We start from the raw sequence: 25,422 nt of genomic DNA, 5'->3' as shown, positions 1-25,422 counted from the left end.
AGCACAGCAACAAAATGGTGGCCATAAAATGATTTCTGCAAGAGGCAGAGCCAGCCACAAAATGATTGCCACATCTTAACATCGGTAGCACAGTACCAATCCTTGTGCTGTGGTGGCAGCTACTGCCAAAACATTTTTAAATAAATCTGCACAGCTGATGAACTCTCCAGTAGTCAATCAGAAGCCTTGCAGGGTAAAAGCCCTACCTGGCCCCACCCACTTCCTAAAAACACCCAGTGCTAGAGGATGAGAGAGGTAGGACAAAGAGAGCAGAGGAACAAGCTGTGTTTGTGTTGCATCTCAGTTTAATCAGTGTGTTGCAGCCAGTGTTTCTTGTAGCTTTCATATTCTTAATATGATTCTCTGCATGTTTACTTGTAAGTAGGTCTCCTGTGCTCAGCAGGGCTCATGCCAGGTACATAAGCATTAGCATGCAGTTTAGGTAACTACAGATCAATGAAAGATGACAGTAAAAAAAGATGTAACACTTGCTTGAACATTTTCCCTTAATTTAAGAAAAAAAGCATTAATGTTCTGTTTCTCTTCTGTTCTAGTGGACTACAGGCATAGTGAGACAAGTGCAACAACTTTAATGGTAGCTTCTGGAAGAGGATTCTTGAGTCAGGTTGAACAGTTGATTGGAATGGGAGCAAATGTTCACATCAAATCATCCAATGGCTGGTAAAAACCCCCAAATAAGTACAAAAGAGTTGAACTATAATTATTTACTACTTTTTGTGTTAGATAAACATTTGTTTCTAAATGTGACTACAAATAAATGGTGACATAGTATCCTGTTTAAAGGTAGTAGAGAAGATGGAAAAGATTACAACTTACCCAGTATGTAAGTAGAGGAGCAACACCTTTACAAACCATTGTGTTGTTTCTGGCATTCATAAATTTGGTTGGGTTCTATATTCATTCAGCTTTTGACTGTTTTTTGTGTTTGTATAAATTGCTGCAAAATGTACAAACAACTAAAATCCTAGCTATTTTTTTGTAAATATCAAATGGAATCACTGCTGTGTTCAGTTATATGAAGCCTAATTAATTGTACAGTGCAGGAAGACTCAGACTAGAAATATTATGCTGAATGTAGATGAATAGGATTGAAAACCTTTTTTGCTGCTTTTGTGATTGATTGATTGATTGATTTTGATTTAATTATTATAGGACAGCTTTGGACTGGGCTAAACACTTTGGACAAACAGAAGTGGTTGACCTGTTGGAATCCTATTGGTAACATTACCTAATTTCAGAATTAAATGCAGTGTGTAGTGCTGTGTCCTTTTTGAAGCTTTGTGTGCTCTCTGAAATTCATAGATGGTTCAGGTACTTGACACTTTCCCTTCTTGCAGTGCATACTCTGCTCCTTGATTCATGAAGGAACAGGTTGTTTAAGCAAATTGGCAGACCTTTAGTGTGCTGATAGATAAAACTCATGCCAAACAGGTTCAGACACAGACTAGAGCACATTTTTGTGACTATTATTTGGTGATGATGATGAAGCAGGTTCATTTCTCTGCCACCACTGGGTCTATGCAAATCAAGTTCCAATTAACAGAGCTAGGTACTGAGGGACTTCATCTGACTTTGGCAGTTCAGAAACCTGCTCTAACTTGTATGCAAAGCATTTAACAGGCAGGATTTCTTGTATATAATGTAGTTTAGACTTAAAAATTTCACCAGTTCAGTATCGCAATGTTACCAAGATCAGTCTAGTTGCAGTTACTTGGATGAACCTCAGTTGTTGCAACCTGAAGAGATGAGCATGTTGCTTGAAGTGTATCCGATGACTTGGGCATGATCATCAGCTCACACATGCTTAGACTAGCTATGCCAGTATCACAAGATTCTGTTTTCAAAATCTCCTCTCATGCTAGAAGCTGTGTTTAAAACACAAGTATAGTGCCCTCTTGTCCATATAGAATATATGTAAAACTTTTGGAAATACATTAGATTTTATTTATTGTGGTGAGTGTTGTTCTTCTGCAGTTTATTCCACTGCTACCCCAATCTTGTTAATTTCATTGTTCTTAAAACACAAGCATAGTGCCCTCTAGTCCAGGGGTGTCGAACTCATTTGTTATGAGGGCCAGATTGGACATAAATAAGATCTTTTTGGGCCGAGCCTTGTGTATCATAAAATGTAATGCCTGGAAGCAGAGGTATAAATTTTGTAAATGACACAGACAAACACAAAGATTTTGTATCTCTCCCGTGTGATTGAGGGAACTGGGCAAAGGAAGTTCTGGCTCTTTCCCTCCCTCTCCAAGGGATGAGGAGGGGGTGGCGCCTCAATCAATAGGAGGAAAAGAGGCTGTACGATTGAGCCATTCCTGAGCTGGTGCCTGTTCTTTGAGACTATATGTCCTTGCATGAAATATTGTGAGATTACTTTTGTGTTATATGGAAGAGGTTGTTGATACTGTTTAACTGTGAAGCTGTATGAATTGTGGTTCGTGGATTATTTGATCTGAAGAAAAGCGGAGTAGAGCTTTCCATTGCTTGAAGATTTGTCCAAGCAGGAGCTACAAGTCTCCTCCCTGCACTTTGGTGCTCTGCTGTCTTCTATGAATGCACTATGAGAGTTTTGTTTATGTCTCTATGTATTTGTGTATTCTCACTTATTATATTATTGTGATGTAATATAGTCTTAGTAATTGTTGGTCACTATAACCATTTGTGGTTGTGTGTTTATTCACATACGATTGAGAGAGCCTGGCAAAGCAAGCTCTCCCTCCTCCCCAAGGAAGGAGCCTCAGCCAATAGAGAAAATAGAGGCTTTGATCTGTAGCTCCTGTGTGATTGAACAAGCCTGGCAAAGCAAGCTGTGACACAGAAGGAAGCAAGAGAGAGGGAGAAGAAAGCAGACTTTCTCGTGGGCCTGATAGGAACCCTCTATATGGATTAGAGCACGTTTGACACCCCTGCTCTAGTCCATATAGACTTGTGGGTGATTCCTTGGATCCTGGCCTGTGTGTTGTATTTATTTTGAAGCTGCTCTTTAACCAAGCGTTTGAGATACAATAACAGATTTTTCCACAAATCACAGTGATTGCTTATTAGATTTTACATGGTGATCATGGGGATTTTTTGTATGTGCCTAATGCAATATCAGTCAGTTCTAAGGACCGTTAATGAAGGCCTGTGTAAATATTGCCTAATGGTGTGTATTTTATTCAAAACATGAATGAAGGAAAGGAATGTAATTTGAACCAGAAATGTCAATACTATATAGACTTGAGCAGCTTCAGGATATATATTAAGTGATTAACACTTGTTGCCTTACTGTACAAGTGTTGTGTTTTTATTTGTATTGTATGTATATATTTCAGTGCCTCACTAGAGTTTGGCAATCTAGATGAAAGTTCCTTGGTCCATGTGAATGCTGGAGAACTTAGTGCAGAAGACAGAGAACTCTTGAAAGCTTATCATCACAGTTTTGATGATGAAAAGGTGGATCTTGACCTCATTATGCATCTACTGTATAATATCTGTCATAGCTGTGATGCAGGTAAAACAAATATAATTTTATTTCCAATTTAACAGATTGTTAAAAGCCCAAGTTTGGGAAAGAGTTGTTCATCCTACTCCAATGGTAGGCAACCCCCAGCATGTATACTAAACAGAGGCACACCAGCCCATTTTGTTCAGCAAGCCAATCTGGTTCTCTACACAAAGGACTGAATTGATGGCAGTAAGGCTCAGCTTGTTCGCAGGTGTCTCGCCAAGTATGACTCTTGTCTTCATCCTCCTGTGTGCCAGTGTGCCAACATATTCACGGGTAGATATTGAGGGTATTTTGACCAAAAAAGGTTCTGTACCTTGTGTACATACTAGTAAATATACTCCTCTGAGCAAAATGTGCACATTCTCCACTGAACAATCAAGGTCTGCATGATGTCTTTATGAACTTCCTAAAAGTATTTGACTTCATACTACTTAAGTTACTAGATGTACTTTCTGGCTGCTCTTAAGATTAGTTTTTATTTGTGAGCATGTGCCACTTACTTAAGCCACTTCCCATCTCTTACAGTGGATATGCATATGAATGTAGGTATGCAGGTCTTGTTTCACATTACAGAATAAATCTTTCTGTATATTGTAGAAAAGCACCTAAACCTTGAATGTACAAACCTTCTTGCCATTTGTAAATGGAACACATCAGCCAGGACTTAGTTTGAATGGGCTCATAAACAGTGCAGATATGTTCTCTAATTCCCCTAACTTCAGAATTTTTATCCTAAAGGAGCAGTCTTAATTTTCCTTCCTGGGTATGATGAGATCGTTGGATTGAGGGATCGCATACTGTTTGATGACAAGAGGTTTGCTGATAATCCACATAGGTAAATTTCTGTGCTTTAAATTTTTTTAGTTGTTTTTACTTTTATAAAATGACTAGGAATAAAGCCTGTTGTGGGAATAAATACAGTGGGCTCTAAAAAGAGACTTTGGGTGAGTGCCCCGCCTTGGGGCTGTGGTGTCATAGCATGACAATGATCAAGCAGACTCTGAAGCTCGGCATTCCTTTTGTTTGCAATGTGCTGCTGCTATCTTTTCCTCTTGTCTGTGAGCTGCCCTGAGCCTGCCTTCAGTGGGAAGGGTGAAATATAAATAAAATAAAATAAATAAATATTTGGCCATACAGTTTTTAGCATCTGTGTGCTTTTGGCGTGTTTTTTTTGACCTGGCATGGATGTGTTATGGCCTAATATAGAATATGCACCTCAAGATGGCAATTTTCTGTAGGGGAATTGATCTGACTTTAGCTTTCCATCTTCTCTCCCCCGACAATCTTTCTCCACATTGTACAAAGTACAATCTTTCTCCACATTGTGGACTAAAGCAGGAGGGAAGTAACCTCAGTAGGGTATAATGACACAGAGTCCACCATTTTTTCCAGGAGAAGTGCCATATGCCAGCTGGAGAGTAGTTGTAATTCTGAGTGATCTCCAGCCATCACCTGGAGATTGGCAACAATGGTCCCCCAGAAGGAAATGACTGGTTTGGAGGGTGGAGTCTATGGCATTATACCTGTCTGATGTCTAGAGGGTTTTTTTAAGCAGAAACTCATTTGCATATTAGGACACACACCCCTGATGTAGCAAATCCTCCTGGAGCTTACAGGGGACTTATTATAGGGCCTACCGTAAGCTCTTGGAGTATTGGCTACATCAGGGGTGTGTGTCCTAATATGCAAAGGAATTCCTGCTGCAAAAAAGCCCTGCTGATGTCCCACCCTTCTTCAAACCCCACCTGCTACAGGCTCCACCCTTTCAGGAATTTCTCAACCTGGATTTGACAACCTTATCTCCTTCCCAGCCAATCATCAACCTATCTTTATGTGCCCCTCTGACTTTAGCTTTCCATCTCCTCCCCCCTCCCTGCAGCCTCTACCTAGGAAAAGGACAGTCTTTCTCCACAATGGGGGGAACCAAAGCAGCTTACATAATTCTCTTCTCCCCCTTTTGATCTTTACAGCAACCTTGTGAGGTAGGTTAGATTGAAACTCCATAACTAGCCCAAATCAGTCAACTTCCACAGCAATAACCTGGGTTTGTCAGACCCTGCTCTGAAGTGCTACTTCATATGCCACACTGGCTGTCATAGGGGGACTGGACAGCAGCAAGCAGCCAGGCCTAGTTAAGTTGTGCCAGTCAGGTGGCACCAAGTCTCCCAGAGAGTGCTGCCAGGCCTAGGGTAGCCAACCTCTAGATGGAGCCTGAAGATCTCCTGGGATAACAACTGAACTCCAGACAACAGATCTCTCTGCCCCTGGAGAAAAGAACTGCTTTGGAGGGTGGACTCTATGGCATGCTATTCAGCTGAGGCTTCTCAAATTATATCTGGTTCCATTTTTTAAATGTTTGAAGCAGTTTAAAAGGGACAGTAATAGATTTATTTATTTTTTATTTATTTAGTAGGCTTATATTCCGCCCTTTCTCGTGAACGGGCTCAGGGTGGGTCACAACATACAGTAATAACAATAAAGTCTGCAATTCAGAATTAAAACAATTCCCAAACTCTGGCTTCCTTAGACTCTACCACAAAATCTGCAGGAATTCCCCAACCTGGAGCTGGCAACCCTAGCCAGGACTGGATGCAATGAGTTCTCCCTCAAATGCCAAAAATGGCCTGGAAAGGGCCTCTTCCTGCTGCCTTTTACTGACAGAACAAAGCTTTGAAAACTATGGTTGCCAAGCAACAGCCACTGAGAGAAAGTAGAGAACCTGGTGGGATGGGCTAATCGGATGCACAGGCAGCTTCCCTAGTGGCGCAGTCGTCATCTGTCCTGGGCTGGAGAGTGGGGTTGCTCTCCATGGATATTGAGTGACATATGGTTCAGCTATATGGGAGAATGGGTGAGTCATCGCCAAGACAGCTGGCCTTTTATGTCTATAAGGTATTTCTAACAGTTGGGCTGCAGATTCCAAATCTTTCAGTACTATTCTATTCTGAGAAATCTTCAGTGGGTTTTTTCCCCCAGGCTGACACTAAACTTTTATACTGGATATTTAGTCACAAATAGACAAATGATATCTGGTTCCATTTTTAAAATTTTTGAAACTGTTTAAAAGGGACAGTAATAGATTTATTTTTTATTTATATAGTAGGCTTATATTCTGCCCTTTCCCGTGAATGGACTCAGGCAGGTCACAACATACAGTAATAACAATAAAAACCTGCAATTCAGAATTAAAACAATACATTAAAATTAAGTAAGAACAATAAAACAATAAAAAGTGACTCTCAGGCGGGAAGGGCACATCATACAGGATAAACGATTATAGGTCCAAAATAAAATCAAGCAACTGCTGTGACCTGGGCTTCCATGGTAAGTGAGGAATCCGGTGTCACTCCCAGACTCTTCATCTTCTGAGCTGGCACAAGAGATGCACCGTCCAGGGTTGGGAGTCAGAGGCCCGACTCTAATCCTCCTCGGTTCAGGTTCAGGACCTTCGTCTTGACTAGATTGAGCTTCAGCCGGCTTTGTTGCAACCATCCAGCCACAGCTTCTAAAGCCCTGGTCAGATGATCCAGGGTGAAGTCTGAATGGCCATCCATCAACAGATTGAGCTGGGTGTCATCCACGTATTGGTGAAAACTCAGCCCAAAACCTCGAGCAATCTGGGCAAGGGGGAGCATATAGATGTTAAACATCATTTGCGAGAGGATATCTCCTTGCTGTACACCACACTCGAGTGGGTGTTGCAAAGAGGTCTGCTTGCCAAGGGCCACCCTTTGTCCCCAACCATGGAGAAAGGAGGAAGACCACTGTAAGGCAATACCCTGAACTCCTATGTCGGCAAGGCGGTGTGTCATTAGATCATAATCGACCGTGTCAAACTGAAATACAGCTTCCTATTTGTGCAGCATTCTGTCTGTCTGTCATCTGTCTGTCGTCGGTCGGTCCGTCTGTCCGCCAGTCCATCCGCCCACCCGGTGGTCCGTCTGTCATCTGTCCATCTGTCTATCATCCGTCCATCATCAGTCCGTCTGTCTATCTGTTGAAGATACATGAAAATTCAGAGATGTGGAGTGGCAATAATTGGAGGCGAGGCTTAAGCTTATCAAAAGAAAGTTTACTAGAAAACATCAGGATGGGGTACTTGGGATAAAAAGAAATACAACTTAGCTTACCAGCTAGTCTAACGGTTTCTGACCTCTACATGGCTACAGATTGCAGATTTGTCTAGCAGATCTTTCCAGAAAACACTGAGAACAGGAAAAAGAGCAATTCAGCTTTCATACATCATCAAAATTTTTCACACCTAATGTTCTTTCTGACCAGTGCTATGTTTACATGTTTCTGGGCTTAGAAGACTCAGTTCACAATTGGGTCTAGGTTACAATACATCACTTCCTCTGTCAGGTAAACAAACAGTTAACTCTATAATATCTGAAATGTGCATAACTTGTATTCCAACACTATCATCCGTCCATCATCTGTCCATCTGTCTATCATTTGTCTGTCAGTCTATCATGTGTCTGTCCATCTATCATCTGTCTTATATGTCTGTCCGTCTATCATCTGTCTTATCATATGTCTGTCCATCATCTATCTGTCTATCATCTAGTACTGCTTATATGGGTATACAGCATCACATTTTATAACCAAGGTTTGCCTTTACATTTATCCATTTTCAAACTGTGCTAACATCCAGGCTAACTCGCCAGTGTACTCAAATACCTCTGGATAAGTGCTTATGTATTAGTGGAATTCTAGAATTGGAGACTTTTGTATAGCCCCCTCTACTTGGATCATAGATAAAAATTCCTCGTGGTTGGCATAACCCATTAAAACTGGAGTTCAGAGTCAGATAAAAGATTGTAGTTATTGTATAACATTTTTTTCTCCTGATCAATAACTCACATGGTTTCTCTTTATTCACAAAGAACTAAAATTTTTGGCCATAGCTGCATCTGACCCAGCAATAAATTGGTCTGACCACTGTAATTTAGTTTGTTTTATGGGAAAGTAACTTGGACTTTATTGTTCTCTTATTATATGTTTTGGAGTTTGTTTGGCTGTTGTATTTTTAAATTCTGTATAGTGTTTGTATTTTTAAAATCTCTGTTCTCCAGTGGTCCTTGGTAGTGGGACGGTCCGAAACTGTTGGGAGTAGGCTCCTCCTCCGGAAACAGGGTCGTTGATGGTTTGATTCGGCCTGGGGGAGGGGCTGCTCCATTGGAAACTCCCCAGTCCAAACTGCCCTGTTACAAGACAGGGCGTGTTCGTCGTGCGTCGGAGCACAGTGATCCACAGAACGAGGTCTCCTTGCGAGAAAGTCTCTGCCACCTGGTTCTTCAGCCGCAATGGCAGCGGGCAGAGCATTTTACCACCAGCGTTGGGTTCTACCCAGCAAAGGCGGCACAACTGGGGATTGCCGCGGAGAGCGAGGTCGCCCCTCCTAAGCCTGTTGAGGCGGGGTGGAGAGTGGAAAGTCCAACTTTGTGGTCCCACACAGCGCCAGCGGGCGTAGTGCAGACGACTGAGGTCCAGCGCGACTGAGAGCACTTGGTGGTTCACTCAGACAGCGTGTCTACTCGAGAGGATGTGGTAAGCTGTCTGAGGGAGAGCGGGAAAGCTCGTTGTGATGCGCGGACTATTTTTTTTGCTTGGGACGGGCTCCGCTGGGATGAGGGAAGCCCACCCGGTAGCTTACAGCAGTTTCCCAGGACCCCTTCTGAACGGGGGTGGGGAAAGGCTTATGCCGTAGCAGACCTCTCCAACTCAGGCACGGTTAGCATGGCCTGGGGGGGCGGTTCTTTACTAAGCAGAAGGGGTCACCATTTTAGGCAGTTAGCCTGGTAACGGAGGCTTCTCCCTCTCCCCTTTCACTTTCATTTCAGCCTTCTCCTGTAACTAAGATGGCTGACGGACAGGGACAGACTAGTGAGACAGGCTCAAGCAGTGATTTTTCCATCCCAAAGTACTCAGGTTCTGCTTCCGAAAAAGATCAAGAGGATTCTGAACCGGATTTAACTGGAGAGGATGCCAAGTTTAACTTACTCACTTGGTTAAAAAGAGAATTGAGCAAGGAGTTTGCCCCTGCCCTAGGCTCTACTGTGCTTTCTCACCCCCAGATAAGGAAGAGGCAAGCAGTTCTAGATATTACCACAGCTCCTACAGACCCAAAGAAAGCATAATTGGGTATGAGCTTGGACTCTCCCTGTGATAGTTCTCAGGAGGAAGAGGAGCCTGACTCTTCAGCAGATTCCTCTGCAAAAGAGGAAGGGGAACTCTCTGAGGAGGAGGATGCTACTCCTTCAGTGCAATTTAGGATTTTTCCAGTGGAATATTATTCTGAACTGCTCCCTAAGGTCCTCAGGCAACTGGACTTTACTGCCACACCCAGAGAGAAGGCAGAATTGGACCCTGACCTGCCCGCAGGCTCAGGGAAAATGATGCCCAAAGTGGGGGTTTCTCAGACCAGGGTGCGCTTGCCTGCCCTCTTTTTTAGTCTTATTAAGGCGGAGTGGGAACACCCGGCTAAGCCGAAATCTAACTCACATCTGTTTTCCAAACTGTATGGGTTGAGTCCAGAGGCTACTAAATGGTTGAAATTGCCCATAGTGGATGATCCTGTAAATAGTTTATTATCCACATCTGTGCTTCCCATGGATGCAGATGGGCTACCCAAGGAAGCCTGCGATAGACGGATGGAACAGGCATTACAAAAGGACTTTGAAGCCTCGGCTTGGTCCATCCTGGCGCCTTCAGCGGGGTCGTTGTTTGCACGCGCAGTATATACCTGGGCATCCAACTTGGCCTCAGCAGATAGTGATGTGCCAAAGGAATTCAAGGATGAGCTTAAGAAAATAGCCTTGGGCACAGCATTTATTGCAGATGCGACCCTAGACGCAATGCAGTTGTCCACAAGGGCAGTGGCTTGTAGTGTGGCAGCGCGCAGGAACGCCTGGCTCAGGACTTGGGATGCGGATGCAGCTGCACAGGCTAGACTGGCAGTCATACCATTCAAAGGTGTTAGCGTCTTTGGGGGTGAACTGGTATGCTTCCTGATTGAGGGGAAGGACAAGAAGAAAGTCTTGCCTTCTAAAAGGAAGGATTTCAAGCCTAAAAAAACCTTCCAGCCCTTTCGGGACTCCAAAAAATTCTCCCGGCCTTCGGGTTTTAAGCCTTTCCGAGGGAAGTGGTTGGGATACTAAATCCTTTTCTAGCTGAAGCGACAAGGGAAACAAAAGTGACTCCAAAAAGGGAGGGTCACAATGACTATGCCAGAAGTCCAGAGCTGCTTCCTGTCGGGGGGCTGCTACAGTTTTTTGCAGACCGATGGAGGGTGTCGGTTGTATACAAAGGCTATGCCTTAGAACTGGAATCTCTCCCACGTTGGAGGTTTCGTTCAGTGCCAAAAAAACGATACCCAACCATGCACCAGGGGATGTTGGGCGCCATCCAACATCTACTGGACATCAAGGCTATAGAACCCGTACCTGTAACTCAGAGGGGTCAAGGGGTGTATTCCATTTTATTCCTGGTGCCATAGAAGAATGGCGATGTCCAGGCCATTCTAGACTTGAAATGGGTAAATCGATTTGTGAAAACCAAAAAGTTTCGGATGGAGACTTTGCATTCCATTTTATTGGCAGTTCAAGAACGAGAATACCTGACGTCTGTCGATCTGTCTGAGGCGTATTTGCATGTTCCCATTCGACCAAGTCACAGATGGTTCTTTAGGTTTGCATACGATGGGAAGCACTTCCAGTACCAGGCTTTGCCATTTGGGCTCAAGTCTTCCCCGCAAGTGTTTACAAAGATCCTGGTAGCTTTGGTAGCTCATTTACAGATGGGGGGTGTGGCTCTTCATCCGTATCTGGACGATCTCTTGGTCAGGGCCCCTTCCTTCCAGCAGAGCCTGGAGGACACCAATCAGACTATTCAAATACTGCAGGACCATGGTTTCGTGGTCAACAGGACAAAGAGCAACCTTATTCTGACACAAGAAATAGTGCATCTGGGTGTTCTGATCAATACTCAGAGGCACAAAGTGTTTTTGTCAGAAGAATAACAGGTGAACCTCAGATCATTGTTGGAGGAGGTATTGTCCCTGAATCGGGTGCCTGTGGTGACTCTAGCAAAGCTTTTAGGGGTTCTGGTGTCATGCCAGGATGTACTGTCTTGGGCACGTTTCCACCTACGGCCCTTACAATGCTTCCTGATCCCTTATCAGCAGGTGATAGCTCGCAAGTTGCACAAGCTAGTGTTTCTTCCACCGGAGCTGCAGACGCAACTTCAGTGGTGGCTGGAACCATCCCATTTTCAGCAAGGAGTGTCAGTGAAGGAGCCACAGAGGATAGTGGTAACTACAGACTCCAGCCTCTCTGGCTGGGGAGCGCATTCTCAAGGGATGATGATTCAAGGTCAGTGGTCCCTGACGGAGTCTTGCTGGAGCTGAGGGTGATTCGGCTGGGGTTGTTATGTTTTCAGACGACGCTGCAGGGGAGTCACGCATTAGTGAAGACAAACAACGTGACAGCCAAAGCTTATGTCAACCGGCAAGGCGGGACCAGAATCAGGAAAATGTGCAGCGAGCCCAACAGCTTACTGGATTGGGCAGAGAAGTATCTGTTATCCATAAATGCGATTCATGTAGCCGAGAAGGACAATGGGCTGGCAGATTGGCTCAGCAGACAGAGGCTGGATCAGACGGAATGGTCGCTGGACAAAGCAGTGTTACAGTCTCTTCAGCGCAGATATGGCAGAGTGACTGTGGATTTATTTGCAACCGCGGACAATCATCAAGTGCGACGGTTTTTCGCCAAACAGAAGGACAATCAGTTAGAGGGCATAGACGCTCTAAACTGCGACTGGCCGGACGGTCTTCTGAACGCCTTCTCACCACTTCAGCTGATTCCCCAGTTGGTTCACAAGATTCGTCAGCAAACAGCGGAGCTCATCCTGGTTGCTCCCGTCTGGCCGAGACGGGGGTGCTTTCAAGACCTCACGTGGCTGTCGACGGAGAATCCTTGGCGTCTCCCAGCATCTGAGACATTGCTGAGACAAGGGACAGTTTGCCATCCTCAGCCGGACATGTTACAGTCAACTGTGTGGAGGTTGAGCGGTCGCAGTTAGTTAAGTTGGGGTTTGACAAATCTGTGATTGACACTATGTTGGCATCCAGAAAATGTTCTACCACTCGGGTGTATAATAACACTTGGTGTGTCTTTTCCAGCTGGTGCGTGGAAAGGGGTTGAGATCCCATAAAGTTACCAGTTTGGAAGCTGCTGCTATTCTTGCAAGAGGGCCTGGACAAGGGGTTGGCTACTAATACCCTTCGTAGGCAGGTGGCAGCTATTTCTGCTGTTCGTGGAGCTAAAAAAGGGGGTTCCTTGTCATTGCATCCGCATGTTAAGCGTTTTTTGAATCCCCCTACTGCACATAGGTTTCCTACATGGAAGTTAAATGTGGTGCTGAAGGCATTATGTCATGCACCTTTTGAGCTACTTGTAGCCTGAAGGATCTTACGCTTAAAACGCTGTTTTTAGTTGGGATTTCCTCTGCCTGCAGGGTATCTGAGTTGCAGGCTCTGTCCGTGGATAAAGATCTTTGTACCTTTCATGAGGACAGGGTAGTGTTGAGACCTGATCCGACATTTATGCCTAAAGTGAATTCAGTTTTTCACCGGTCTCAGGACTTGGTATTACCCTCATTCTGTCCCAATCCCAAACATGATAAGGAGTGGCATCGGTTAGATGTTAAGCATGCCTTGAGTTTTTATATAGACAGAACCAAGGACTTTAGGAGGTCAGAGTCCTTGTTTGTTTCCTTTAATTCGCCTTCTTTGGGAAAACCGGTTACTTCTTCGACCCTGAGCAGGTGGTTGGGGCAATGTATTTCTGCAGCATACACGGCGTCAGGGTTAGAGCCTCCAGGAGGAATTACGGCTCATTCCTTACGAGGAGCAGCCACATCTGCAGTGTAAAAGTCCTTCTCATCCCTGGAAGGCATTTGTAGGGCAGCCACCTGGAGTTTGGCTCATTCATTCACCAGGCATTATAAGGTGAATAGGTGGGCATCCGCTGAAGCGGCCTTTGGCCGCAGGGTGCTACAACAGGTTATACATTAAATGTACCCGCTTGGGGTACATATTGCTTTTGTATGTCCCAACAGTTTCGGACCGTCCCACTACCAGGGACCACCAGAGAATGGAAGATTGGAAGCTCTTACCGTGAAGCTTCCTTCTCGGTGGTCCTGGAGTGGGACGGTCCATCCCACCTGGTGTTGTGCCTTGCTCCAGGCTGGTAGCTGTGGGAGCTTGGTTGTGGGGGTACTGGGGCACTGGTAGAGGAAGTTTCTTATTGGTTGCAGTTTCTTCTGCTGTTGCAATTATTAAAATGGCGTTGCATCATTATGGTCTCTGAGTGGTTTGTTACCATGATGCAGAGTTTGTTTTATAGAATTCTACTGATGGGGGAGCATGGCTTTTCTATGGACTGGGGAGTTTCCAACGGAGCGGCCCCTCCCCCAGGCCGGATCAAATGATCAACGACCCTGTTCTGGAGGAGGAGCCTACTCGGACCATCCCACTCCAGGACCACTGAGAAGGAAGCTTCACGGTAAGAGCTTCCAATCTTCCGTTCTTAGGTTAAGATTGCAGTAGCTTTTGGCTATCTGCAGTGACTGTAACAGACTATCAAGGGTAAATGTCTAATAGAGTCTGACAGAGTGTAATAGAGTTTTTGAGTGACAGATTGAGCAATCCTGGGTCTGTGTATAAAGAAGAATTTTCGGAAAGAATACTGTTCCAAACCAATTATTTGCTTCAGTTCTTCAAATGTCTTTATTTTGCTCTCTTCATCTGCTTAAGGCTCTGTCTAAATGGCAACCTAGCTGTGCGTATGTTTCACCCTATTTTCTTCTAATCTCTCTAAAAGCATTCCAGCTGGAGTACTTCACTGTCATTCTTTCATTGAAGAACAAATAATAAGTGTCCTCCTCATTTCTTATATTGGTGTAAACTTCACTCAGTCCTCCACAAATCTGTGGGTGCAAATAAATCATTCTGTCCTCATCTGGGACCCCAAAGTCTCTACAAGTTCGTTCAAGGCTAAAGAACAAGTTCATTCTACAAGTTCATTCAAGGCCTCTATATCATCCCTTTTGATAATGAGGGAATTTCTTTTGTTCCACGGTGGGGCTGTCTCCTCTGTAGAGGTGACAATTCTGCTCTTAACTGTATTTCCTTCATCTTCATAGTATACATTTCTTTTTCTTGTTGTCTTTCAGTTTCCCTTTCATGCTGTGCAATTCTAGCTAACTGTATTTGTTCTCTTTCTGCCTCAATCCTGATTTATTCTTTTCTCTGTTAGTTTCTATTTTAGACAATTCAGTTTTCATTCTTATAATTTCTACCTCTTGCCTAGGATTTTACCCAGCTGTAGTTTCTTCCTCTCCCTGATTATTCCCATTTACCTTTCTGAGTTTGCATGATGGTGCAATTTCTGACAGGTATTCTGAGGTAATTTCTCCCAAATTTCTAAAATATTTTCTTTTTGTATTTATGGTGGAACAAACTATTTGTGAGTTTCATTTTTGTATCACGATACTGCCATCAAATATGATGATCTCACTCTCTACCCTCCCTCACAAGCAGGATTTTCCCTTTCACCTTCTTTCTTGCTGAGCAACCCCTATATCTATTTTCTTTTTATTTGTTTGGCTATGGTTGTCACACGCAGTCACTTTATTTCTATTATTGATTCATTGATTTATGGTGGCTTAGCCGAGGGAACTGAAAGAAAAGACAAAACCTCCTTGTATTCTGCTTTTGAAATGGCGCATGAGAGGGTTTTGAAAGTTTCAAATAAACAGAATGTTTTGTTTAACTTGGAGGAGAAAAGGTCGGGTGAAATCAGGTGTAAGATGTATGAAATGAACAGATAATAAAATTGAGGTAACTTTGTATTCATACAAATATCAAATAATTTGTTACCAACAAATAAGTATTTTTGCAATTCAACAAGGTCTTTAAAACTTTGATGAGAATTTCTACTTAAAAGCGTAGCTTTCTGAGTTTCACTGACATGTAAAGTTTAGAAGGCAGCAATATGCAACCAAGTCCACAAAACCCTTCTTTATACATAGGCCCAGGATCACTCCTTTCTAAGAGCTATTTCCCTTTATTTGCTTGAATTAGGGTTCTCCTTGATCCACTCACTCTCTTAACCTCTTTTCTAGTCCACAGTCGCTTTTAACTGTCTCTTTTCAATTGCCAGTTGACAACTGTCATTCCTTAACTGACTCTTTCTACAGAATTCCATTTCAATAGCCTGTCACTCAAAGTCACTGTTAGGCATTAACCCTTGGTAGTCCATCACAGTCATTATTATTTATTGCAGATAGCCAAAAGCCAGTCTTTTCATAAGAACAGACATTTAAAAAATACAAACACCATACAGGATTTAAAAATGCAACAGACGAACAAACTCTAAAACAAACATTTATAAAAAGAGAGCAATAAAATTATTTTAGCAGAATTCTGTTCAAACAGCCTGTCACTCAAAGGTTCTCAGACTCTGTTAGGCAGAGTCTGACACAATGACAGCCTGACACAATAACATCATAATACCAGAAAATGATATTTCATTTCATTTGTACTCCTTTTTGATACTAGGTTCCAAGTTTTTATGTTGCATTCAAATATGCAAACATCAGACCAAAAGAAAGTGCTAAAGACTTCATCCCCAGGCATCCGCAAAATAGCAAGTATCAAATAATTTTTCATGTGTTCCAATGAACCTTTTTTTCTTGAGTGGTGTTACTACAACACAGTGTATATGTCATTGCAGATTCTTTCTACTAATATTGCTGAAACCAGCATCACGGTAAACGATGTTGTCTTTGTGATTGATTCTGGAAAGATGAAAGAGGTATGTTAACTTAAACTTGTGCTCTAAACTAAAAATTGTTAACAAATATTGCATTGTAAAGGGATGTTATGTTATAATATAAGCAGAATTTGTTAGCTTTAAAAGGTGTTTAAAGTATACCTTGCAAAATAAAATTTGTGATAGTCGCTTCAGAATGCATCATTTGTACTTCTGTATTTTTTGATGGTGTTAAGTATTCATGCTCCCTTGGTCTTCTTAAATCTAACTTTTCTAATACTAGCATTTTCTTATGTTTTAGAAATCCTTTGATGCATTGAACTGTGTAACTATGCTAAAGATGGTATGGATTTCTAAAGCTAGTGCCATCCAGAGAAAGGGAAGGTAATGAAAATACAATTGATTTGTTTCTAGTCATGAAAATAGATATCATACTTCTTTGGTTCTGTCTGTAATTGAGTGTAAAAATTTTATTTCCCTTCTGTGTAATATTACTAATGTAGTAAGAATTAATTTCACTTTAAACTGGTTTTAATAAAAGTGACTCTCATACTTCTTCTTTGGTAAGAATCCTGTTAGGCCATTCTGGAGAGAATGTAATCTTTCCTCGGTAATTTAAGCTACTTTTACTTCATATTACCAGTTATAAGTTTATAATTTATAGTGTCGTTATCAAACCATACTATGTTTAATGGATCCTTAAAAACAGGAATACCAAACTTATTTTTATTAAAAATATATGGAAGTGTTTCTCTATGGAACATTATCTACTTTGAAGGTATCTTAGAGATCATCTTTGATCCTTTGCTTGCTAAATGTCGTCTTTCTATGTTTATTTCATCTTAAATAATAATTTCTGTTAACAAGGGCAGGGCGTTGCCGGCCTGGAATTTGTTTCCGACTTTTCAGCAAGCTCCGATTCCAGAACATGCTTGAATTCCAGACTCCAGAACTCCTAAGAATGCCTCTACAGGTGAGTTATCTTTCACTAATCGGTACACAATGTCATATTACAATATAAGTAATGTTACTATTTTACTTGAAGTTTACTTATCTATGCAAATAAAGTTTCCAAAGTATGAGGATAACTGACCAGTAATAAGTAGCTTGATATAGCACAATTAGGTTATTTTTCAAGATACAGCATAATTAGGTTATTTATGCAATTATTTTGTATAGTACACTGTTATATTACCCTTTTGAGAAATTCAGGGTAGTGTATATTGTTCTCCTCCCTTCCTTCATTTTATCATTATAACTACTCTATGAGGTAATTTAGGTTCAGAGAAAATGACTGAGACAAGTTCATCCATCAATTTTCATGGCAGACTGAGTATTGAACTTGGCTGTCCCAGATCCTAGTTCAACACTCTGACCTTTACAACATGCTGGTTCTCAGCATGAAGATGATGCTTAGGTGAGTTTGAATGATAGAACTGTTAAATTGGAAGGCATCCATAGGGTCCTCTTATTAAATCATTCCTCACAAATGGCTTTTCAGTTCCTGTTTAAAAACCTCCAGTGAAGAAAAACCCATATCCTCCCAAGGCAAGTTGAACAGCTTTTACTATGCAGTTAAATTAATATTTAAATGAAATTTGCTATCCTGTAGTATGAACATATTGTTACTTGTTTTACCCTCATAAACAATAGTAAACTGCCATTTTCTGAATGACATCTCTTCAGATATCTAAAAGTTGCTATTTTGTTTCTAGATAAGCATCTCTTAAACAAGTTAGCTGCCATCTTTACTTCACTATTTGTGGCTCTGTTGAGTCTGGCAATCAGGCTGATGCTGGATGTGCCACTGGTGGAAATGATCAAAATAATAAGACCACAAGTCATACTTCCCTTTGGCTTCTTCCCCTGTATTAGGGTTGCCAGCCCGCAGATGAGAGTACAGGGGAAGAAGCCAAAGGGGAGTATGATTTGTAGTCTTATTCCACGGGCTCCTACCCACTACTGGCCAGCAGGGGGAAGTCTTGCTTTCAACAGCCACGACCCCACTTGGCATCCCCAATGTGATGATGTCTCACAGAAGTGACATCATCATGCTGGAGACATCGCACATCAGTGCTCTGGTATTTTGAGCAAATTATGGAGTTTTGCCCAAATACCAAAGTGTTGCCATGCAGTGACCCAATGTGACGTTGTAACTTCTTTGTGACATCATCACATTGGAGACATCATGTGAAATGATGTTGCTCTGCCCCCCCCCCCCCCTTCCTGGAAACCTCCCTTCCAACCCCCACCAGCAGGAACCAAGGACCGGGCAGCCCTACCCTGTATTGCTGTTCAAGCAGAAATTGTTATTTAAGCAGCTAGTTATCACTGAGACTTGGGAGTAACTTGTGCTGAATTTGGAGAAAGGTACTTCTAAGTAATATGTAGGATTGGTATATAAATTTGGTTTTGCCATATACAGACTTTAGTGACAGTGGTGTCTTTTATATCTTTTAATTATTGCTCTTAAGTGTACTTTACGTTATTGTTTCCCAAATGAGTATGTTAAGGTTGCATAAGAATGTAAGTCACCCATTGTCAATATTGTTGGAACTAATTGATGGAATATTTCTGAGTTACACGTGAAACAGAAAGTGATTCTTCTGATGGATCCCTGTAATAAATATCTAAATATTTTAGATAAAGTACTCTCTAGCTTTCTGAAAACAATGTCCTTAATTCCTAGGAGCTTTGTTTGCATACAAAATTGCTTGCTCCCATCAACTGTCCAATTGCTGACTTTTTAATGAAAGCCCCAGAACCACCACCTGCTTTGATAGTGAGAAATGCTGTACAGATGCTTAAGGTGAGTAAACGAAATAAATCTAGCTTGTATTTTTAGCTTTCATCATGCCTCTTAGAATCTGAAACACAAAATGTTAACAAAAATGTTTAATTACTGACTTGGTGAAGATCTCTGTAAATACTTCAGGGTCTAATACTTCACCTCAAAAAGAATTTGCCTTATACTCTTGCATATGTCTGAAAGTGGGTATTCCTGATGTTATCATGGGAACTGTCATTCCAAATGAGAATACAAATGTTTTTGAGTTCACGAGGCATACTTGGATGAAATCAGGGCAGAAGAAATAAATTGAGCTAATTCAAATTTGTTTAAATATTAAGTCCTTCTATATAGTGCTTTTTGCTCTATTCTGTCTCCCCTCCCCTCTTTTTTTAACAGACAATAGATGCAATGGATACATGGGAAGATCTGACTGAACTTGGCTATCATTTGGCTGATTTACCAGTAGAGCCTCATCTTGGTAAAATGGTGTTGTGTGCTGTTGTTCTGAAGTGCCTGGATCCTATTCTGACAATTGCTTGTACTCTTGCATATCGTGACCCTTTTGTGCTACCCACGCAAGCCTCTCAAAAACGTGCAGCTATGTTGTGCAGAAAGCGATTTACAGCAGGAACATTTAGTGACCATATGGCCCTTCTCCGTGCTTTCCAGGTAATGTTAGTCAACTAAATTCACATTTATGATTAATATGTTTCTGAGCTGAGTCATCTTAGCTACATTAACTCACCTTGATCAGCTTATAACTACAACTTACTCATATTGCTTCTGTTCCTATCCTCTTCCCCTGATTCTGCCAGCTGTAGACAAAGCTGTAGGCTGTCCCTGGGGAAAAGGGTGTTCCATCCTTCCCAAATGAGTGCTAAGGTAGATGATTTGAGCATTGTACTCAAGAAGGGAAAACATTTGATCTTCTTCGTGGTCTCTGTGCATTACAATGATGGGAGAAGGCGCCAATGCCGATCACGATCGCGGATTTCCGTGGACATGTCCCAGTGCGCATGCCCAGAAGCCCCACTGCGCATGCCCATTGAGATGGGAGCAGACATCCTGCCAGTTCTCTTCTGACCGCCGCTTGGATCAGTCAATCATCGCTACGGTCGGTGAACTTTTCTTTATATTCAGGATTTCCTAGGATTTCCAATAGACTTTCTTAGTACTATTATCTCTCTAACTTTACTCTCGTGAGGTGAAAGCCGAAAACAGAATTTCCTGCCCATTCCTCCCTTTTTTCTTTTCTTTTTTTTCTACCCCCCCCCCCTTCCCCTTTGCATGGAAAAGCGCTGGAGATTTTTCAAGAGGTGTGCAAAGTTCGGGAGTAAAATCTCCCCACCAGACGGCCACACACTCTGTTTACTTTGCCTGGGAGAGTCGCATAGACCGGACTCGTGCGCGCATTGTGCCAGATTTTCCAAGCAGATCAAGAAAAATAGAGTGGCTCATCTCGCAGCTGCCCTGATGGAACAGGCATTGTCTCCACGAAAGATGTCTGCCCCGACGGCGCGAACCCACAAACTGTCAACATCAGAGTCGGTCGATACCAACAGGCCCCTTTCCGACGCTGATCGCCCCACTAAAAGAGTGGGCTCGGCCTCTAAGTTGGACTCCTCCACTCCTGCAAAGAGGCTAAGGGAGGATAAGGGAGCTCTTTCGGAAGCGAAGAAAAGGAAGAAGACGGGCAAGCTGAGACACAGCAAACCCGTTTCTCTCTCCTCTCCGGCGTCGCCATTGGACCTGACGGCTCCTATCATTCCGCCATTGAAGCTTTTTGCCTCACTGGGTCGTCGGCTAAGCCCTCCGATGCTTGCTTCCATGTCTACCCAGATCGCTATTTCTTCCGATTCCAATCGCAACCTGGATCTGACGCAGCGCTCCGGTGCTGAAGACAGTCCCCCCGAGCTAATCCAACTGTGGCTGAAACCCTTCAATCTCGAAGCCCTCATCGGGGCCCATCCCGAAGCCCCCATCAAGGTCGATCCCGAAGCCCTCAAGATAGATCCCGGAGTCTTCAACGTGATTGATCCAGAAGCCTTTAGCGAGACCAATCCCAAAGTCCTCGCCATCGACGTCGATCCCGGGAGTCAGGAAGAGAGAGGTCTCCGCATAGCCGCTTGCCCAGATTTAGACCTAAAGAGGACTCCCCATCTCGGCGGTTACCACCTCCGTTGCCATGGGATCAGTGTCAATGGCAATATTTATATGGATCATATCCGATGCCTTTGGTTTTTCTCTGGTTCCCCCCGTGGCAGATGGAATGGAACCAATATTCGGAAACCTCCTGTAGATCTCGGACATCATACAGACCTCCGAAGCGAGCTCCATCTGCTTCAGTGTCTAAGCCGCCTGACGCCGAATCGTCCCGTCACCGAAAGGACTCTTCACATCTTCAGGCTTCTGAACAGGTCACAGTGACAGACCCGGTTCCGGATCCACCAACACTCCCTTCTGAACACTCGGAATCTCCCGCGGGTTCCCCAAGGTCAGTAGAGGGATCGATCCCGGAGGAACAAGAGGCTTCATCATCATCTGACGAACCCTCACCCTCTCACAAAGTATCTGAGGAACAACCCATCTCTCCGTCTGAGGACCTAAAATCTTATGGTGACCTCATTAGATGCATGGCACAGTCCTTATCACTCCCCACGGTCCAACCTCAACCCATAATCACGGATAGCGTCTTCGATATCGTTCAAATGGACACATCCACTGCTATAGTTCTGCCATTGACTACCGTTATGTTACACACAGCTAAAGCTTCGTGGGATAAGCCTGCGTCCATACCTATTTCATCACGCAGACTTGACCACATGTATAGAATACAGGAATCCACTGCCGACTTCCTCTTCAACCACCCCAAACCTAACTCTGTGGTGGTGGCCTCGTCATCAAAAGCCGCCCTGAGACACTTCGGTGAGAAGGGCGGGATATAAGTCCACTAAATAAAATAAATAAATAAATAAATAAAAGCAAGAAAGATGCATGCTTCTCCCCCCGATAAGGAGGGGAAGAAGTTAGACAACCTCAGATGACGTCTTTACTCGGCGGGCTCGCTAGGGTTGAAAGTCGCAAACTACTCAGCCTGTATGGGGCGCTATCAATATGCTCTATGGGAGCAGCTTTCCACCATTATACCCAACCTTCCAGAACAGAGCAGGAACGCGATCAAGAAGATCCAAAAAGAAGGTATGGCTTTGGCCAAACAACAATTAAACTCAGCCAAGCACTCAGGTGATATTGGGGCGAAGACACTTACCATGGCTATCACCTTAAGAAGGCCCTCTTGGCTTAGATCCACTGCTTTGCAGCCGGATACACAGGCTTACATAGAGGATTTACCCTTTAATGGGAATGGGTTATTCAGTGCCAATACGGATTCTGTGTTGCAAGAGATGGATAAAAGCATCCAAACTTCCAGATCTCGGAGTTCCCACCTCATCCCACCCGCAGAACAAACGCCCTTGGCCTAATCCGTGGAGCAAGAAGCCGTTCTCGAAACTACCAATGGAGCAACAGTGGAGGCCTAAAAGCACAACATCTTTTTCTAAGCCTCCTTACAATCCTAAACCCAAGTACTCTCCTACCTCTTTTCAATCTTCTCGCCAGAAGGGGAACAGACAACCTAAGCAGGGACTTTGACTGCCTCCTCTCCTGTTCTCCTTCCCTCCCTTCTGCTTTGGACCATACCCATCTTTTTCCTTTCTTTCAAGCATGGTCCAGAATAACTACAGATCAGTGGGTCCTATCTATAATCCAGCGGGGTTACATGATAGAATTCCATCAAGATCCACCAGTTCCGACATTCGTCTCCACCAACCCTTCTCAAACACTACGAGAAGAGGTCCAATTGCTCCTTCAAAAATATGCCATAGAACCAGTTCCAGCAAACCAAGAAGGTCTAGGTTTTTATTCTCGATATTTCACAATCCCATAGCGAGACGGAGGCCTTCGACCAATCATGGACCTTTGAGCTCTAAATCTGTTCATCCCCCACCACAAATTCAGAATGACCTCCTTACCCAACATCCTTTCCCTTCTCAATCAGGGAGATTGGATAGCCACTCTGGATTTACAGAACGCATACTTCCACATCAGCATACAGCCATCCCACAGGAAGTTTCTCAGATTCACCATCGGAACTGCCCATTACCAGTATTGTGCCTTGCCTTTCGGTCTTTCCACGGCCCCCAGGGTTTTTACAAAAACCATGGTTGTCATTGCAGCCCATCTGAAATTACAGGGTATTACCCTGTTCCCATACATAGACGATTGGCTTCTGGTAGCGGAGTCAGAATCTCGCCTAGTACAACACATCAACACCACTCTTGCCCTCTTGCAGGAGTTGGGGCTGCAGGTCGACAAGAAGAAATCTTATCTTCAAACCTTCCAGAAGGTGCAGTTCATAGGAGCACTCATAGATACCCTGTCCTGCAAGGCCTTCTTACCAGCAAAGCGAGCAGACGACATTGTAGCTCTTGTACAAGTCTTTCTTCACCATCCCATGGTCACGGCTCTTCAAGTTCAGCGCCTCCTGGGCCTGATGGCCTCAACCACGTCAGTTATAGTATTTGCCAGATTCCACATGAGGATTTTACAATTGTGGTTCCTCAGACATTTCAGATGCAATGTAGACCTTCCCTCATGCAAGATGTCTATTCCGCAGTCAGTTTTATCCATCCTCGTTTGGTGGCAACAGAGACATAACCTGCTAGCAGGAGCTCCCTTCCACAAACCAAATCCGACGATAACTGTAACTTCGGATGCGTCCCTGTGGGGCTGGGGGGCACATATGAACAGTCTCTGTGGGAGACAGGTGTCCCAAGGGTCATATGCAGCATCACATAAACTTTCTGGAGTTATTGGCGATTCATCATGCCATTCTCTCCTTTCAGCCGTTACTCGCGAACAAGACAGTGGCAATCCTGGCGGACAACACCACCGCAATGTCCTACATAAACAGACAAGGGGGCACAGTATCGCGAAAGCTGTGACTGCTAGCTCTGCGTATTTGGGAGATCTGCAGTGCGATGGGCACGTCTCTGATGGCGAGACATCTTCCCGGCGACCAGAACTCTTGTGTGGACTTTCTAAGTCGCGGGGCATCCTCACTCCACGAATGGGAGCTCAATTGGGAATTTCTCCAGCCCATCTTCCAGAAATGGGAGACGCCAGAGGTGGATGTAGTCGCCACTCGCAACAACAGGAAGTGCAAACTTTTCTGTTGCAGGGAAGGAGAAGACCCTCTATCTTTGGGGGATAGCCTTCTGTTCCCTTGGCACCAGCAGCATGTGTACCTGTTTCCTCCCATTCCATTAATCACCAGAGTAGTACAAAAGATATACAGGGAACACCCAAGAGGAATTCTCATCACCCCTTGGTGGCCCAGACAACAATGGTTCTCTCCAATTCTTCGGCTCTCCAAGGGACTCTTCCATCAGTTCCCCATGGTTCCAAACCTTCTCCTATCTCATCAGGGACTAGTAGTGCACCACGATGTTCCTCATCTGAAGTTAACGGCATGGAGGTTGGTGTAAACCTGTCATCTTTGAGAGCTCAATATGTCATCCTAAATAGCAGGAAGCCACCCACTCGTAAATCCTACGCCTATAAATGGTCGCAGTTCGTACAATTCGCTTCAGCTTCTTCTGTTGACCCGAGTGTAGCAGGCCTTCCTACAATTCTTGACTTTCTGCTTACTCTACTTGACAAGGGGCTATCGGTATCTTCAATACAAGTGTATTTGGCTGCCATTTCGGCCAACAATGCACAGATTGAAGGGCATTCAGTCTTCAAGCATCCCAACACACAGAGGTTTCTCTGTGGGCTTGTTTGAATATATCCTTCTATTAAGGACCCTACTCCTGCCTGGGATCTCCTGGGAGTTCTGCATGCCCTTGCAGGGAAACCTTTCGAGCCAATGGCGACCTGTTCCCTCCAACTGCTGGCATGGAAAACAGCTTTCTTGGTGGCGATTACCTCCGCGAGAAGAGTGGGGGAACTCGCAGCTCTGAGATGCGACACCCCATATTTACGTTTCACTAACGAGGGAGTTTTGTTGCGTCCGGATATCACCTTCCTTCCCAAGGTGATTTCTTCTTTCCACTTAAATACAGAAATTTATTTGCCTGTTTATTTTCCTAACCCAGCTAGAGTCTGAGCAGAGGCTCCATGCTTTGGACGATAAACGAGCACTTTCCTTTTACTTACATCGAGTAGCTCCCTTTCGGAAGGACCCTAGACTTTTTGTCTCTTATGCCTCAGCTTCA

General features: G+C 43.7%; 1 protein-coding gene across 2 annotated transcripts in view; it reads left to right on the top strand.

Annotated features, from left to right (window-relative positions):
* YTHDC2 (YTH N6-methyladenosine RNA binding protein C2) overlaps positions 1–25,422 on the top strand; it is a 72,191-nt gene that overhangs the window by 21,198 nt on the left and 25,571 nt on the right. For both annotated transcript variants that reach the window (XM_060235591.1, XM_060235590.1), the window contains exons 11-20: positions 555–681; positions 1,174–1,239; positions 3,339–3,517; positions 4,253–4,349; positions 16,140–16,227; positions 16,315–16,395; positions 16,655–16,737; positions 17,221–17,326; positions 19,043–19,162; positions 19,541–19,813. In XM_060235591.1, coding sequence (XP_060091574.1) covers positions 555–681; positions 1,174–1,239; positions 3,339–3,517; positions 4,253–4,349; positions 16,140–16,227; positions 16,315–16,395; positions 16,655–16,737; positions 17,221–17,326; positions 19,043–19,162; positions 19,541–19,813 — 1,220 coding nt within the window. The remainder of the gene's footprint in view (positions 1–554; positions 682–1,173; positions 1,240–3,338; positions 3,518–4,252; positions 4,350–16,139; positions 16,228–16,314; positions 16,396–16,654; positions 16,738–17,220; positions 17,327–19,042; positions 19,163–19,540; positions 19,814–25,422) is intronic.

Source organism: Heteronotia binoei, chromosome 4, assembly GCF_032191835.1.
Source record: "Heteronotia binoei isolate CCM8104 ecotype False Entrance Well chromosome 4, APGP_CSIRO_Hbin_v1, whole genome shotgun sequence".
In the NCBI taxonomy this organism is placed as follows: Eukaryota; Metazoa; Chordata; class Lepidosauria; order Squamata; family Gekkonidae; genus Heteronotia; species Heteronotia binoei.
This window is presented reverse-complemented; position numbering and strand designations above follow the sequence as displayed.